The sequence below is a fragment of the Sparus aurata genome, chromosome 21 (assembly GCF_900880675.1).
Source record: "Sparus aurata chromosome 21, fSpaAur1.1, whole genome shotgun sequence".
NCBI lineage: Eukaryota > Metazoa > Chordata > Actinopteri > Spariformes > Sparidae > Sparus > Sparus aurata.
In genome coordinates, this window is record NC_044207.1 from 14741892 (window position 1) to 14755697 (window position 13806).

At 40.6% G+C, this 13806-nt stretch overlaps 2 protein-coding genes across 3 annotated transcripts in view; both read left to right on the forward strand.

Moving 5' to 3' along the window:
• Window positions 1-2378, forward strand: part of glis1a (GLIS family zinc finger 1a) — a 46485-nt gene extending 44107 nt beyond the window's left edge. Inside the window, exon 9 of the mRNA XM_030401582.1 lies at window positions 77-2378. Coding sequence (XP_030257442.1) covers window positions 77-219 — 143 coding nt within the window. The 3' untranslated portion in view covers window positions 220-2378. The remainder of the gene's footprint in view (window positions 1-76) is intronic.
• An 878-nt stretch (window positions 2379-3256) lies between these two features.
• Window positions 3257-13806, forward strand: LOC115572058 (leucine-rich repeat-containing protein 26). 2 transcript variants are annotated; one of them, XM_030401834.1, is made up of 3 exons: window positions 3257-3495; window positions 8407-8602; window positions 8688-13806. In XM_030401834.1, the coding sequence occupies exon 3, from the start codon at window positions 8690-8692 to the stop codon at window positions 9914-9916; it is 1227 nt and encodes a 408-aa protein (XP_030257694.1). In that variant the 5' UTR covers window positions 3257-3495; window positions 8407-8602; window positions 8688-8689; the 3' UTR covers window positions 9917-13806. The 2 variants fall into 2 exon arrangements, with proteins under 2 accessions (XP_030257694.1, XP_030257695.1); XM_030401835.1 differs by having other exon boundaries at window positions 8410-8602.

A 13806-nucleotide genomic window follows, 5' to 3' on the forward strand; every position in this document is an offset into this window, starting at 1 on the left:
AGCAAAAAATATTCACATGAAAATAAAGGAACTGCTTTGAAATAATATATTTCTTATCCACCTTGTCTCCTCTCAGGGTTTGACTTGTTGCAGGACCTGCAGGGCCAGGCGGGGGGCGGTTACTCTATGTCTCCCTGTTCAGACGACAGCTTCCTCTTCCAGGCAGGAGGCGTCGACCGCTGCCTCAACCAGATCTTCTCCATCTACCTGGACTCATGATGGACACACGGAAGCCAAAAAAAAACTGAATCAGTCACTGTGTTTTACCTGCGGACTAAGCGTGTACGACGTGTGGCGGGAGACAATCACAGCAATATACTGCATATTCAAGGCTGGAGTTGGAAGAATTGTTCTTATCCTTAACAGATGTGAAAATATGTCAGTGGGGGTTTTTGACTGTACAAACCAAAGTGCATGATTGACTCGAAGCAGAGCTGCGGGCAAATTGGCAAACATGAACGGCCAAAAGTGGAAATCTGGTGAAATATGAATGTAAGTATGAGTGACTTTTCATTCAGAGATGACCAGACCATTGTGATCTGTGATTTGCCGGTTTGATCTATTCAGAAAGTCCGATAGCTGGCTCTCCGGCTCTGCTTCTGTCAGTGAACCTAGCCAGTGAGTTTAATTCTGTCTCCACAGCAGCTTCTGCGTCCAAGACATGTTAAAAACCCACAATACCTGTCAGAATGGATCGTGTAATGTTGTGGCTCCCAATCTAAATACATCTGGTAAGGTTGAAACACGATGATGAAGATACCAAAGACCAAAACAACATGTTCTGCTTCACAAATTGAATTAATTTTTGTTTGACTTTTCTCGAAATGTTTCTTTTTGTATGAAAAACCGGAAAAGTTTATTCAGCATTTTAAGGTGTCACAAGCCAAAACGTTTGGGAGCCATTATGTTGTAATGGATTATTTGTATTTAGCAGTCCAAGCAAAAGAGCATGAAATAATTCATTGTTTTCTTCCAGAGAGTTTGATGCTGCCACTTTCATGTCCATCTGAGAATATGGATGCAGCCAAGAGATATCTACTTTAGCTTAGCACAACGAGTAGAATCAGATGAGGCTAACTGTTGTCAGTGGACTGGGGTCATTATTGAAAATTATAAAATCCAAATAGAAAAATTGATAGTTTTAAATTAATTTATTACACAGTGAGGAATAATCAGGCTGCAATTAAACACAAAAAGAATGAAAAAAGCTAATTCAAACTGCAAAATATTAATTTGAAATTAAAATGAGTACATTTTAAAAATGGCAAAGCTCAAACTGAAAGCATAAATTCTGAGGATGAAAATGTAAATGGGAAAGCAGCAAATGTTTCTCACACTGTGGGAAACAGAAAAGCTTGCCTGTAAAGCTTGTACGGGCTATAATTAATAAAATGTAAACATATTTAATGATGAGTTAAATTTATCCCCTTCAGAAGTACAGTTCCCTCTGTGACCATTTCCACCACCGCCTCAGTTAATACGTTACATCCGTCTCACAGGTTTTATTTGCACAACTATGGAGGAGGGTTATAACTGTACACATTTCAACGTGTTTGTGGTTTGCAGAAACAAAAAATGGCAACGTTTTATTCTGGCGACAGGCGTGTAGTGAGAAGTGCATTTGGTCTGAGCCGTGACTGGTATCTATCTTCACATCAGTTATTAAACATTCAGTCTATGATGAAGCCTAAATCTATAATCAGGGTGCGCTTTGAGCCTGTTAGTCAACATCAAGCTCTCTGCAAGAAAGCAAGTAGGAGTATTTGCCCAAAAGTCAACCTATCCCCATTAAGTCATGTTTACCAGCAGGTAAATTACCTTTAGCGCCCAAAGTGTCGATGAGAAACCTCCAACTGCTTTTCAATCAACAATTCCCAGCTGCTCAGGAGGGATCTGCAACAGAGCGGAGCGTAAACTGTAGCAGTGCTGCCACCAAGTGTTTGAATGTGTGGATGACTCCTGGGACTAATGACTGACACACAAAGCAAAACAACTGCACTAAAATGTACCATTTATGATTTGTCTGTTTTGGACTGAGGGGTGGCGACACAAAGGTCTTTAATATGTGTAATCTAACAATCAAGACAGCAGCATAATCACCTTTTTTATATTGTTTCTTTGGTTGCTTCTGCACAGTGCCTTTACATGTGTGTTTTATAGTTTCTATCAGTGTTATATTCAGTGAGGGGCGGGCGTGCATTGTTTACAATAACTTCTCTGCAGTCTTTTCAAGAAGATGACCATCCAGACAAATGTTTACACTGATTTTGTAGCAATTCAGAGATTTTCATATTATTTTTCATTGAACAGTGTATATAGACTGTATAAAAATGCACCTGTCTTTTATATCTAAATAAAAAAAAATATCTGTTTGTATACAACTGTGCATGTTAGTTTAAAAGGCTTCAGCTAATTCTTGCTTATTTTATGTCCTCATCAGTTTCGAGTGGCCGGGATGGCTCTTCAAAATGTTTGTTTTAACAGGGAAATCAGTCCAAAATCCAAAGATATACGTTTTATATCATGTATGTGAAAGAAAAGTGGCAACACCTCAACGATTATTAAAATAATCTTCCTGTCAGTTAACTTATTGATTATTTAACTCGACGTTTTTCAGCTTGTGTCATTGGAAAGCGTGTCAATCTCTTCATAGGGCAGCATTTTTTCAGTGCTGCTCCCTGCGTGTTTTAGAGGTTTTTTTGCCCTTGGGTGTGTTATGAGCTTGTTAAAAGCTGGTTAATACCGCATATATACTGAAGTACAGTGCTAGAGTAAAAGTACTTAGTTACATTTCATCGCTGAGTAGATGTGCGCCTACAGAGTTACATACCGCCTTTGATGGAAAGCACTGCATTTACTTAAGTACATTGTTGAAGTATTAATACTTTACTATACTTTACTATTTAAATGTTCTGCTTCTCCACTACATTTGGGATGTAAGCATTGTATTTTTTTAAAACTCAACTACACTTGTTTGATAACTTTAGTCACTAGTTACTTTTCAGATTACATGTGGACTTACCATGTTAAATACACTGATAAATTAGGATAATGTAATCAATAACAAGTAAAATACAGGGTGAATGTTTACTAATCATCTCAATCTCACAAATCACACAGTTTGGTGCGGAGCTCCTTCAGCCACCAGGGGGCGCTCTGCGGCCACAGCGCTGCAGCAGTTCAGATCACCACAGTCCTGAGTTGAGTGAGGATCTAATCTGTGTGTTCAGCCGCAGATACACACGCTTTAAGTGAACTCTGTGTATTAATAAACAGCATTAACACCCTCCCACAGACACACACACACACGCACACACACAGTGGAAGTCGTACTTCCACATTCCTCTGGGAGGGAGGGAGACACACCCTCTCCTCTGATCCGGAGGAGGAGAGCCTCGTCCTGACAGTTGATGGGATGCAGAGAGGAGAGACACACCGCAGCCGCCGCTGTGTGATGTTTGGATCCTCGACCAGAGTCTCCAAGAGCAACAGGAGGTAAGACAACACATCTCATCTACATCTGACCCGCTGTCTCACAGCTCAGACTGGTTCATGCTCACACTCTCTCTGTACGTGGAATGTAATCATCCACACAGGGTGTTTGAGTCATGTTAGTCTATATCATTAAAGTATGTTATTATGGTGTGTGTGTGTGTGTGTGTGTGTGTGTTTGTGCAGGGACCTAGACGGACCCTGATCAATACATGGACACAGCACAACAGGACCCCCCCATTTTAAACCCAACCCAAAAAAATGAGACCAGACAGCAAAAATGTACACACAATCAGTGAGTGCAGTGTAACTAAGTACATTTACTCGAGTACTGTACTTCAGTGCGATTTTGAGGTATGTGTACTTTAGTGGGATATTTCCATTTTCACCCTGCTTCACTACATTTTGGAGGCTCAATACATTTAGGTGAGTGTAAATTAATTAACTAACTTTACCGACAATAAATGTATCTACACTAGTTTGACTTGTTTTGTTTTGTACTTAGGTACATTTAATGTCAGACAGCTACTCGAGTACTGTTCGTATGGATGACTCACTATTACCAATTTTATATTTTATCTCTGTTCTTACACAAGTATGACTATTGGGTACTTTTTCCAACACAGCAATTACTCAAGCTCTGTAATTAAGAGTAACTGTGTGGTACTTGTTCTTTACTTGTGTTTCTAATCTTGAGGTACTTGCACTGTACTTGAGTATTTCCATGTACTGCATTTATTTGGTTACTTTAGTTACTAGTTACTTTGCTAGTTAAATTCTGCATCAGAGCCAAAGTAGTACATATCTTTATTTATTTGATTAGTAATCGAAAATACAAAAAAAAAAAAACACCAGTTACTTAACTACTGGTAGATATGGATGACATTCACACTCACTGAATTAATATTTTAACATGATCCCCTCACGAGCAAACTGAATTAACCACTGGATTATTTGTATTTTCGTTACCTTAAATCTGCACATTTTAATGATGTTAGGTATGAAGAAGGACAGAACCGGCCTTTGCAACACCACAACTTCCACTAAACTGCTTCATTAAATTCCTTCCCTGGTCCTCCTGTTCGGTGCAGCTGCAGCCCTGGTTTAATGTGCGAATGTTTTATGATGAAGAATCGTATGAAAGGAGAATGGAGAGCGTTATTTCAGAGGAAGCTCTGCTGCCAGGGAGGATGTAGCAGCACACATTGTTAGCGAGTGAGATCATCCATGTTCTCCAGATTTAAACCGAGCTCCTCTCGCTGGGCTCTCATACCCACAGAGGAGACTATCCATGAAATCCTTCTGTTTGGACGAAGAGCCGTCACTCTCTGCAAAGGTCAAACCGTGCCTGCTTTGTGTAACTCCAAGATCCAAAGATCAACTCATCATGAACGCAGCATTTAGAGTGCTTACTTGACACAAACCTGCAGAAAGCTCAGCAGTGAGTCGGACACCACCCTTTAGACTGTGTGTTATCAGGCCGAGATGGGAGTTTGACTCTTCAGGCATCACGTTATCTGACCCAGTGAATGCATGGAATTAGTAAAACATACAAAAGTCTGTCTTCATCCTTTTCTTGCTCCAAGGAAGGTGTGAAAATGACATCCAAATTTAAGCAAATTATTTCATGAAACCACTGCCTGTGTTCCTTTTCCTCTATAGGGAGATCGAGTTTTGAATATATCGTCTGTTGATGGCTATCAGCAAGAACAAAAGCTTTTTTTACAGTGCAGCATGCAAATAATCACAGAGTGAAAGGACATGAAATGCTGTGTGGTGTGAATAAATACACTTCACATGGTCAAATTTAAGATTAAAGTTTGAGGTTAACAAGGCACTATAGCAAAACCTCTTACCTGAAAGATTCTTCATTGGTTTTTATCACTCACTCAGCTAAATTAATCTCTATTCTGAGTGATTGCTAAAGGTACTTTGTAAATATATTTCGCCCGGCATGACCTACCAACGAGCAAACAGCCTTTTTTCAGCCTTTTTTAAAGCCAGTTAAGAATAAATCACATATTTTAATGAAGTTTCCCTCAAGATGTAAACCGAACATCATCACAGAATAAGATGAGTTTAAAGCTGTTATTATTAATCTTTTCACATTAAAGCAGCTATAAAGAAATCTTATTTCTTGTTGATTCTGTCGCCCCCTGTGGACAAAAGCGGTTTGAGCAACACCGCCTCCTGTCATAAATATTCTTATCTTGCTGTGTGTGGCCACAGATAGTGACGATAATCGTGATATTTAAAAATGAGGTATTGATAAGTATTTATTATACATATACGATAATATTGTGTAAATAATCCAGTTCCTCATCATTTAATCTGCATCAATCCAGCATCAAATGGCAGACAAACAGAGTTAGCAGCTAGCTGGTGAACACAGTGAAGCTGTTAGCAGCCAAAGTGCTACATAAACAGAAGATGGAGATCATTTTGTACTGACATTCATCAGGTGGACACGTACACAACTTCAAGTGACTGCTAATGTTGCTCTGTGTCTGCTGGATGCTTCATGCATGATATGAACTTTAAAGTTGATGTTACGTCAGTGTTGTATTCAGGAAACCACATAAAGCATGAAGTTTTGGTTTAAATTCCCTTTTAAAAAAGACATACAATACTATGATGCCCAGTCTGCTTTAACCTCCGAGCATCACTCTTAACTGGGCATTTTGAATGACGGGGTGATTTGTTTCATCAGTACTTGGCCTGGATTTGTTGATATAGATGGTGGAGATCAAAATTTCAATAACTTTGTGCTCTGATGTTCATCTCAACATCCTTAGTTCATGTTATTGTCACTGTGGTGGACTGTGGCATTAGAGGTGATCTGTTACAACCTTTATTCAGATATAGTTGTTGTTGCTAATGCTAACCAAGCGGGTATCCTTCTATTTATTCCAAACAAAATGCTTTTCTCCTGCTGGAAAGGTAAACTGTATCACCTTCTTCTACAGCCCACAGAGGAGAGAGGACACGCTTGATATATTAGATCATCAGTACAACCAACAACACACACTTCATGCATTTGTGTCAGGGACTTGCAGCTCGGCAGATTTTTAAGTCAAGCAAATCCATTTATTTTTGCCGTTTTATTGTTTGTTTAGGGATCTTTATGAGAAGAAGTGATTGGATTGATGGGATGACATCATAGACTTAAAAACTGTTTTTTCAGTCCACCGCTTGGGTCCAGAATAAAATACGTCATTATGTCAAGTTAAATTTCTTGATGAATTACTTAATTTTCAGAAAACAATTATTATCGTCTGTTCTTGACTTCTTCAAACTTCATTTTTTGACAGAATATCAGTCCATTCTCTAAAGACATTCACCTTCCTATAACAGATGACCAAGGAAACCAGAAAAACTTAACGATTAATCAAACACTTAACAGGTGAAGTGAGGTTTCTGTTTGATCAGGAGGTCTGGATGATCACATAGACACTCAAATAGGCCTTGTACAACTCCAGCTGACGACGGTGGTCCCGCTTAAACCCTCCTCTGGGGATGAATCGGCCCTGTTGTTGGGGAGTTAGCACATTCCTGCCTCCTCACTGTAGAGGCAGCTTTCAGCTCTATTGTGGTGGGTGAGGAAGTCTGATGTCACGACCAAACACACTCCCTCTCTTTCTGTCCCTTCCCGCCTGCTTCACGTGTAGCTCTTTTTGAAAAAAAAGAAAGAAATTAAAATAAAAACAGGCCTTGTTTATGTCGACCACATATGCTTTTAAGTTCAGGCAGCGTCACCAAGTACACAGGAGTTTCAGGGAAGTGACCGGCAATTAGTTTTCTTATGTCTCCAAGAGCAGGGTTTCCCAAATGTTGTCATGCCACGGTCTCCCAACGAGACACACGGTAGGAGTGAAACCTGAGTTTAAAATAGTCGTAGAGCGGTAATTTCTACTAAATTACAGTGAATTTAAACAGTTATAGGTACCGTCGTGAACCTCGTAATTTATGTTGTGCTCTAACGTACACGTTTTGATGTCTGCTTTTTTGTTGTGCGTGTGTTTTCCTTTTAATCGCATCAACGAAAGTCAGCTTTGTAGTTATATCTGGCACATTTTCGTGTTCCTGATAAACAAAGGGGGGGAAAGCATTTTTTTAAAGGTCCATTCAACAATCTGTGTATGTGTAAAACATGCAAATATAATACTATAGAGAGTTCACCACCAAATTTCAAGGCACATGGCTACGTTTACTCAAGTTAAAGGTGCAGTATGTAAGAATTTTCGTTGAATAAAATGAATTGAAGTTATCATAGGGAATGTGATGAAATAACGACAACTAACACGGCAATAACGTTCATGTATTGCTTTACAGAGATAACCTCACCCCTGGTGCTCCGTCAACCCAGTCCAGCTCGCTAGCTGCAGAGCTACCAGAGCTAACTACCTAACGGCAGCTAAGTTGCACAAAGATTAAGTCTGCCGAAAATGTCAAGGGACTACAACTTGCATTTTTGTTTATAACCCTGTCTCTTAGCATGATAAATAAATGCCCCCTTGAAGATTTTATTCTTACAGTTTGAAACAGCTTCTGTGTTTCATACCTTGATGGTTGTGTATTAGATCACTGACTCCGGATTTTCGGGCAAAATCTCATTAAAGCAGGTCAAAGTGCTCTACAAAAACAATAAAACACACACAAGCACCAATGACAAAGGGAAAAAAGGTAGAGTTGAGATGTCTGAAATATAGAGTGAATGACGCTGTTAAAAGACTTTCCAAGACACAGGTTTATTGAATAATCCGGACCTTTGCACACCAGATTTGAGGAGGTTTCCGGTCTCGTTGAACGTGGCCCGGGCTTTACCTTCAGTGCAATGTTTGTACGAGTCCTCGTCTGCCAATAAACGGCGCAGCCTTCACGTGAAAGTCATGGCAGCATCTGTTTCCTCTCCAGCAGCCAAACACTGGACTCCTGATCCCTAGTGACCCGTGTCGCCATGCCAACTCCCAGGATCCTCACAGCAACCGGGAGTCCTCGGAGAAGTTGTTAGGCTTACAACCCCTTTTACATCTGTGTGAGCCTGCAGTGTAAAGTGGATCTGCTCCAGTACTGAGAGAGAGAGAGAGAGAGAGAGAGAGACCGGAGGCAGGTAGGAGTCTGAGAAAGAACCATGTGGCATCATTACAGCTCTATGACATGATGAAGTCGCTTTTATTGTTTCTTTTCTCTTTCAGAAATGATTAGCCAGCGACGTGCCCTGCTCATTTTCATGTTGCTGGTGCAGACGGGGCTTGTAGCTGGATGTGTGTGTCCAGTCGCCACCATGTTGTCCCAGTTTCCCTCTGAGGTTCCTGCCGACGCCTGCTGCTTGAACTACTCTGGCTCGGCCTTCAGCCACATACACTGGTCTGTGTTTACCAACGAGACAAACATAAAGATATTGGACCTCTCCTTCTGTAATATCACCTCTGTTCATATGAGAGGCAAAGATTCCTCGACATTGCAGCAGGTTTACTTAGGTCATAACAGAATAACGACACTGCCAAAGGGGTTTCTGGCCCGACAGCCCGGCCTGACGGAGGTGGATCTGAGCGGGAACCTGATTCAGGCGCTGCCCGAGGATTTTCTTCAGGACTCAGACGGCCTCCAGAAGCTTTATCTGCAGGGAAACCAGCTACGCTTTCTGCCAGGCTCTGTGTTGCAGAAGCCAAGTCTGCAAAGCCTGGAGCTGGATGGAAACCCCTGGGACTGCTCCTGTTTGCAACTGGAAGGACTGGAGGAAGGCAGGAAGGTTAACAGAACCACTGGGCTTCAGGACCTGGTGGGGAACATGACTTGCGTCTCTCCCAGGCACCTGGCTGGCAGGACTGTGTTGTCAGTGAGGCTTAGCGATGTGTGCCGCCCAGCTGGACTCACAGCACTCTTCATTGTGCTTCCTCTCATCATCCTCTCCGCCTTGGTGCTCTGCTGGTGCTGCGGGAGGAAGAGGAAGAAGAAAGAAACGCCTATAAGCACCTCAAAAAAGAGAGCTTCGAGCTCCAGCTGCAATGGACAAAAGAATCGCAAAAAGCAGCAACAAGCGGCCGCTGAGCAGAAGAAAGCTGGACACTGTGTCGATGAGGGGATCCTGAAGAACCAGCTGCTGCTACGCCCGGCGTCCACCCTCCTGGGCAGCACCAGGGACATCTACGAAGAGGTGGAGATTAAGCTGGGCTCAGTGGAGTCTATTCCCAGAGTCTCCTCCCGCTGCTCCAGCTCCACAGAGGGGAGGCAGGGCTCCCAGGAGCCCAACGGGGCCGGCAAGGCTGAGCTGGACACAGTCAGTGTGACGGAAGTGATGAAAGACTCAGCTGACAGGGAGAAGGCTTACCTGACCCAGTCGACTGAATACTACAGCCTGGTGCCGGGCATCGAGCTGGAGGACTCAGACCATGGCGAGTATGAGAACGTCAACCTCTCGTGACACCGTCATAAAGGAAGAGTTCAATATTTTTTGGATATACACTTTTTTTTTTAAGAGAATAAGATGAAAAGATCTTCACCAAAGTCACACTAAGCACTAATGCTACGATAATAGAAGACCACCTGACCTTTGTTACAGGAAATATGTAGATAAGCAAATATCCCTCTGCCTTCTATTTTAGCTTATTAACTCAATCAAGGTCTTACTAAAGTGGATGAGGTCTTACATAAACACAGCATTTTCTGCTCGGGTTAGTTTTGGTCAACTCAGACAGGAGATTTCTGTATTTCTGTGGGTGTTTTTTGTGAAGGAGTTTGAAAACTGAACTCACACAGTCAGACATTAGCTGCAGATTTTCTGATGAGTTTCTGACAAAATAACCAATCAATAACTAATTGTTGCTTATTTAGTTTTGAATATTATATGGTATAGTGATACTTAAGTTTCCAAACCAAGTTACACAAGGGCTTCAAGTGTGGAACTGGAGCCGGGGGGGCCGTTTGACTGTCCTATTGCCACTACATTCCCCTCCACCTCACGATGTGAAAGTCAGTTTAGGTCAACCTTGGACATATCTGGGGTTAGCAGGAACATTGGCAGCTAACATTTTGTCCTGGTGACTGGGCTGGGGCTAGCTGGTTAGCATGCTAACTCCAGTAGGTGTCTCTGCAACACAATGCCAAATTGAGTTTTTTATGGGGCAGTTAGCCTTACCTAGCTTAGCTTAGCAATGCTATCTTCTCATCTAACTCTCTGGGAAAAAAAGTGATGTAGCATATTTCACCAAATGTCAAATTGTTATTTTAAAATGCACAAGAAAGACAGCATATGTGTGTGTGCGTGTTACAGAAAAAGTGAGTTATCTATTGACACAGAGACAGCCTGGTCCGACCACTGTGGTATCACAATGTAAGAGGAAGTGATTTAATCCGGAGCTTTTCCTGTGGGAGCTGCCTGAGGAACGCAGTGACGGTGTGAAAGGGAGGCCCCCTGTTTTCTCTCTGGAAAAAAATAGTGATTTCAAAGACACTAAGATATAAAGACATTTATTCTTTTTAATATCTACAGTCATGTTGTCGTCAGATATATGAGAAAGAACAGGACATGTTTTAAATCACTGTGCTTACGTAGGTCAAGCAAGCTTTTGTACTCCTTTACCTCACCCAAGTGTAATTGTTAAATGCATTCCAGTTTGACTTTGACATATAATACTGCACACAGGATGTTCAAACTCCTTCACCTTAAGCTGCACATCCAGAAATGTAGGTGCTGAACAATGACTAATCCCATTGCAATGCTCACAGTTAATTCGATGTGAATTGTGGAATGTAAAGCGTAGACGTGAAGTCTAAATTTATATATCTCATTGTTAAAGAAGGACGGACGCTTGCTCATGCTTTAAGCCACATACTCAAGTGTGCATAAAGGTTGGAAAATGTTTGGCTTGTCAGATCTAAATGAGGCAAATGCTGGTTTAAGATAAAGATCTCTGTAGTGCCGGTTCAGTAAACTGAGAGGCAGAGCGTTGAAACTCAACATAACGACACTGGAGAGGACATCACCTACACAAAAGACGGCGCCAAACATCAGGGTCATCACGGAGGTGCAGGATGCTGTCACTCGATCGTTATCGAAGATGTGGAAAATGGGCAGGCGTCGCGCTCTCACACATGCTGGTTTTGAATGCTAATTGGTCTATGTTCAGTCAGAGAGACACAGAGAGAGAGAGTGGGTGCAGCTGAGGGTGTGGGACTTCCTGGAATTTAAAAAACTGTGGTGTATTTTCCAGTCGACTCTTCACATATTTTCCATCAAAGTTTTGTTTATTGACATTGTACGGTTGACTGCATTCAAAATTCAAAAAGCTCGACACACAAACTGACAAATAGAAAATGTTGCATTTTGTAATTTTGTACATTTTCTTCACAGAGAAATAACATTATGTTGTCGTGTCTTCTTTTTTTCCTTTCTTTTAGGCAAACATTTTACCTTTGGGTAGCTTTATTTGATGATTAGCCTATTGTTGCTGTGCCTGTCAACATTAACGGTTTACATTAACAGTTTACAACGATAATTGTGGCAATAGTTAATTCAGATTTTTTTAAACCATTGGTTGACAAGCCTGGAAACTGTTTTCTTGCCAGCAACCATAGATTTTGCTGACTGAACTCTCAGGCAGACTTTATCAGCTTTAGCTATCTGGGTTAGCTAATGAAGCTAACGATAGCTCCTTTACTTGATTGAAAACACTCTCAGGCTGACCTTTTAATGTTTCAAGCAGAGTTTTTAAAATAAGAATCAGGAAAATGGGTCTTGAATATGCACTTGATAATAATAATAATAATAATGCAAATGCTATAGCTCAAAGTGTCAAAAGTCAACTTTAGCTTAAACTCGTGTCCATATTTTCAAACAGTATGTTTCCACTTTTACGAGCACAAGAGAAAAGTTTTTGAGGATGAGGACAAACTAATATTTTTGGCAAACATTAAGTTCCGCAAAACCATTAAAGAACAGGACAGTGCAGCTAACATTAGCTTAGAGCTTTGGTTATTGACATTGTAAGTTCAACTGCATCCAAAATGCTACAAGCCCAACAGACAAACAGTGAAATGAGTGTTATTTAGTAGTTTTGTACAGTTTCTGCACATTTATAACATAATTGTACACAGGGCAGTTGCTACTTTTCACTAAGGTCATGCTCTCTGTTCTGTTTTTCTTTCTTTATTTTGAGGCAAGACATTTTTTAGACACCAGGGGGTAGCTTTGTTTGCTAATTAGCCTGTTGCTAACAAGAGCTCCATTACTTGGTTGGAAACACTCTCTCAGGGTGACCTTAATGTTTCAAGCAAAGTTTTAAAATGAAAACCATGAATATGCACTTGATAGCAACACACAGTACATGATAGCCTATAATTCATCAGAAGAGAAACAGATGCTACAGCTACGCTACAAATGTCAAAGGTCAACATCAGCTTACACACATATTTTCAAACAGTATGCTTTTACCATTCCAGAATAGGTTTTTAGGATGAGGACTAACTGATATTTTTTTTCAAACGTAACATCCCAGGCAATGTTCCCCAAATCCAATTAAAGGAACAGTGCAGCTAACATTAGCTCAATCTCGAGAAGCATTCTGGGACGGCTACAAGAATACAATAAATACTACACAGTGGATGTGATAGTCATAAACATGGCCTTTTTAATGTAACCTGCCATCCCACAAACTAATGTAATTACTAGAAATAGTGCTCCTTGGCCTTGGTAACACTCAATATTAAGCTAGTTTGTCAGCTATGCCTTTGATTTAAGCTTAGCGTAGGCCTGTGTTAGAGCAGAGAAACACAATGTTTCCATACATGGCCAATTTAAACCTTAATTACTCAATATAGGCTGTTTAAATGTACAGTATGTAAAAATTATGTCATAAGGTCAAAAGTGTTATTTCTTCACATTCTATTGATAATAATAGACAATTCTGAAATATTTCAAAATTTCTCTCCTGGCAGCACAGAAAATGTTTTATACATGTAAGCCTATATCTGACATTTAATGGAAGACAGAAAATATGAAAAATCAAAATCATTCAAAATAAGACCTTGTGTGTGGTTTATGGTCACAGCTGTGATTGTGCTATTTGAAGTGAATTTAGGCCTTGTGGAGTGTTTGATCGCTTTATATCTTATCACAAATGGAAAAACTGCTGCATTTACTGAATAACTTATCATAAATATTCACTGCTGAAACAAAATGAGTATACTGATGTGATACTTTTAAAGAAAGCACTGATTTTCATCAAATGTTTATTGCGGCAGATGCACTATCTTGATTGTTTTTATATGCAAAACATTTGAATACTGTGGAAATAAATGGGTTTTTTTTCACGA

Excerpts from the sequence above, each read along its gene's own strand:
- LOC115572058 (XM_030401834.1), top strand. The coding sequence starts at position 8,690 with ATGATTAGCCAGCGACGTGCCCTGCTCATTTTCATGTTGCTGGTGCAG.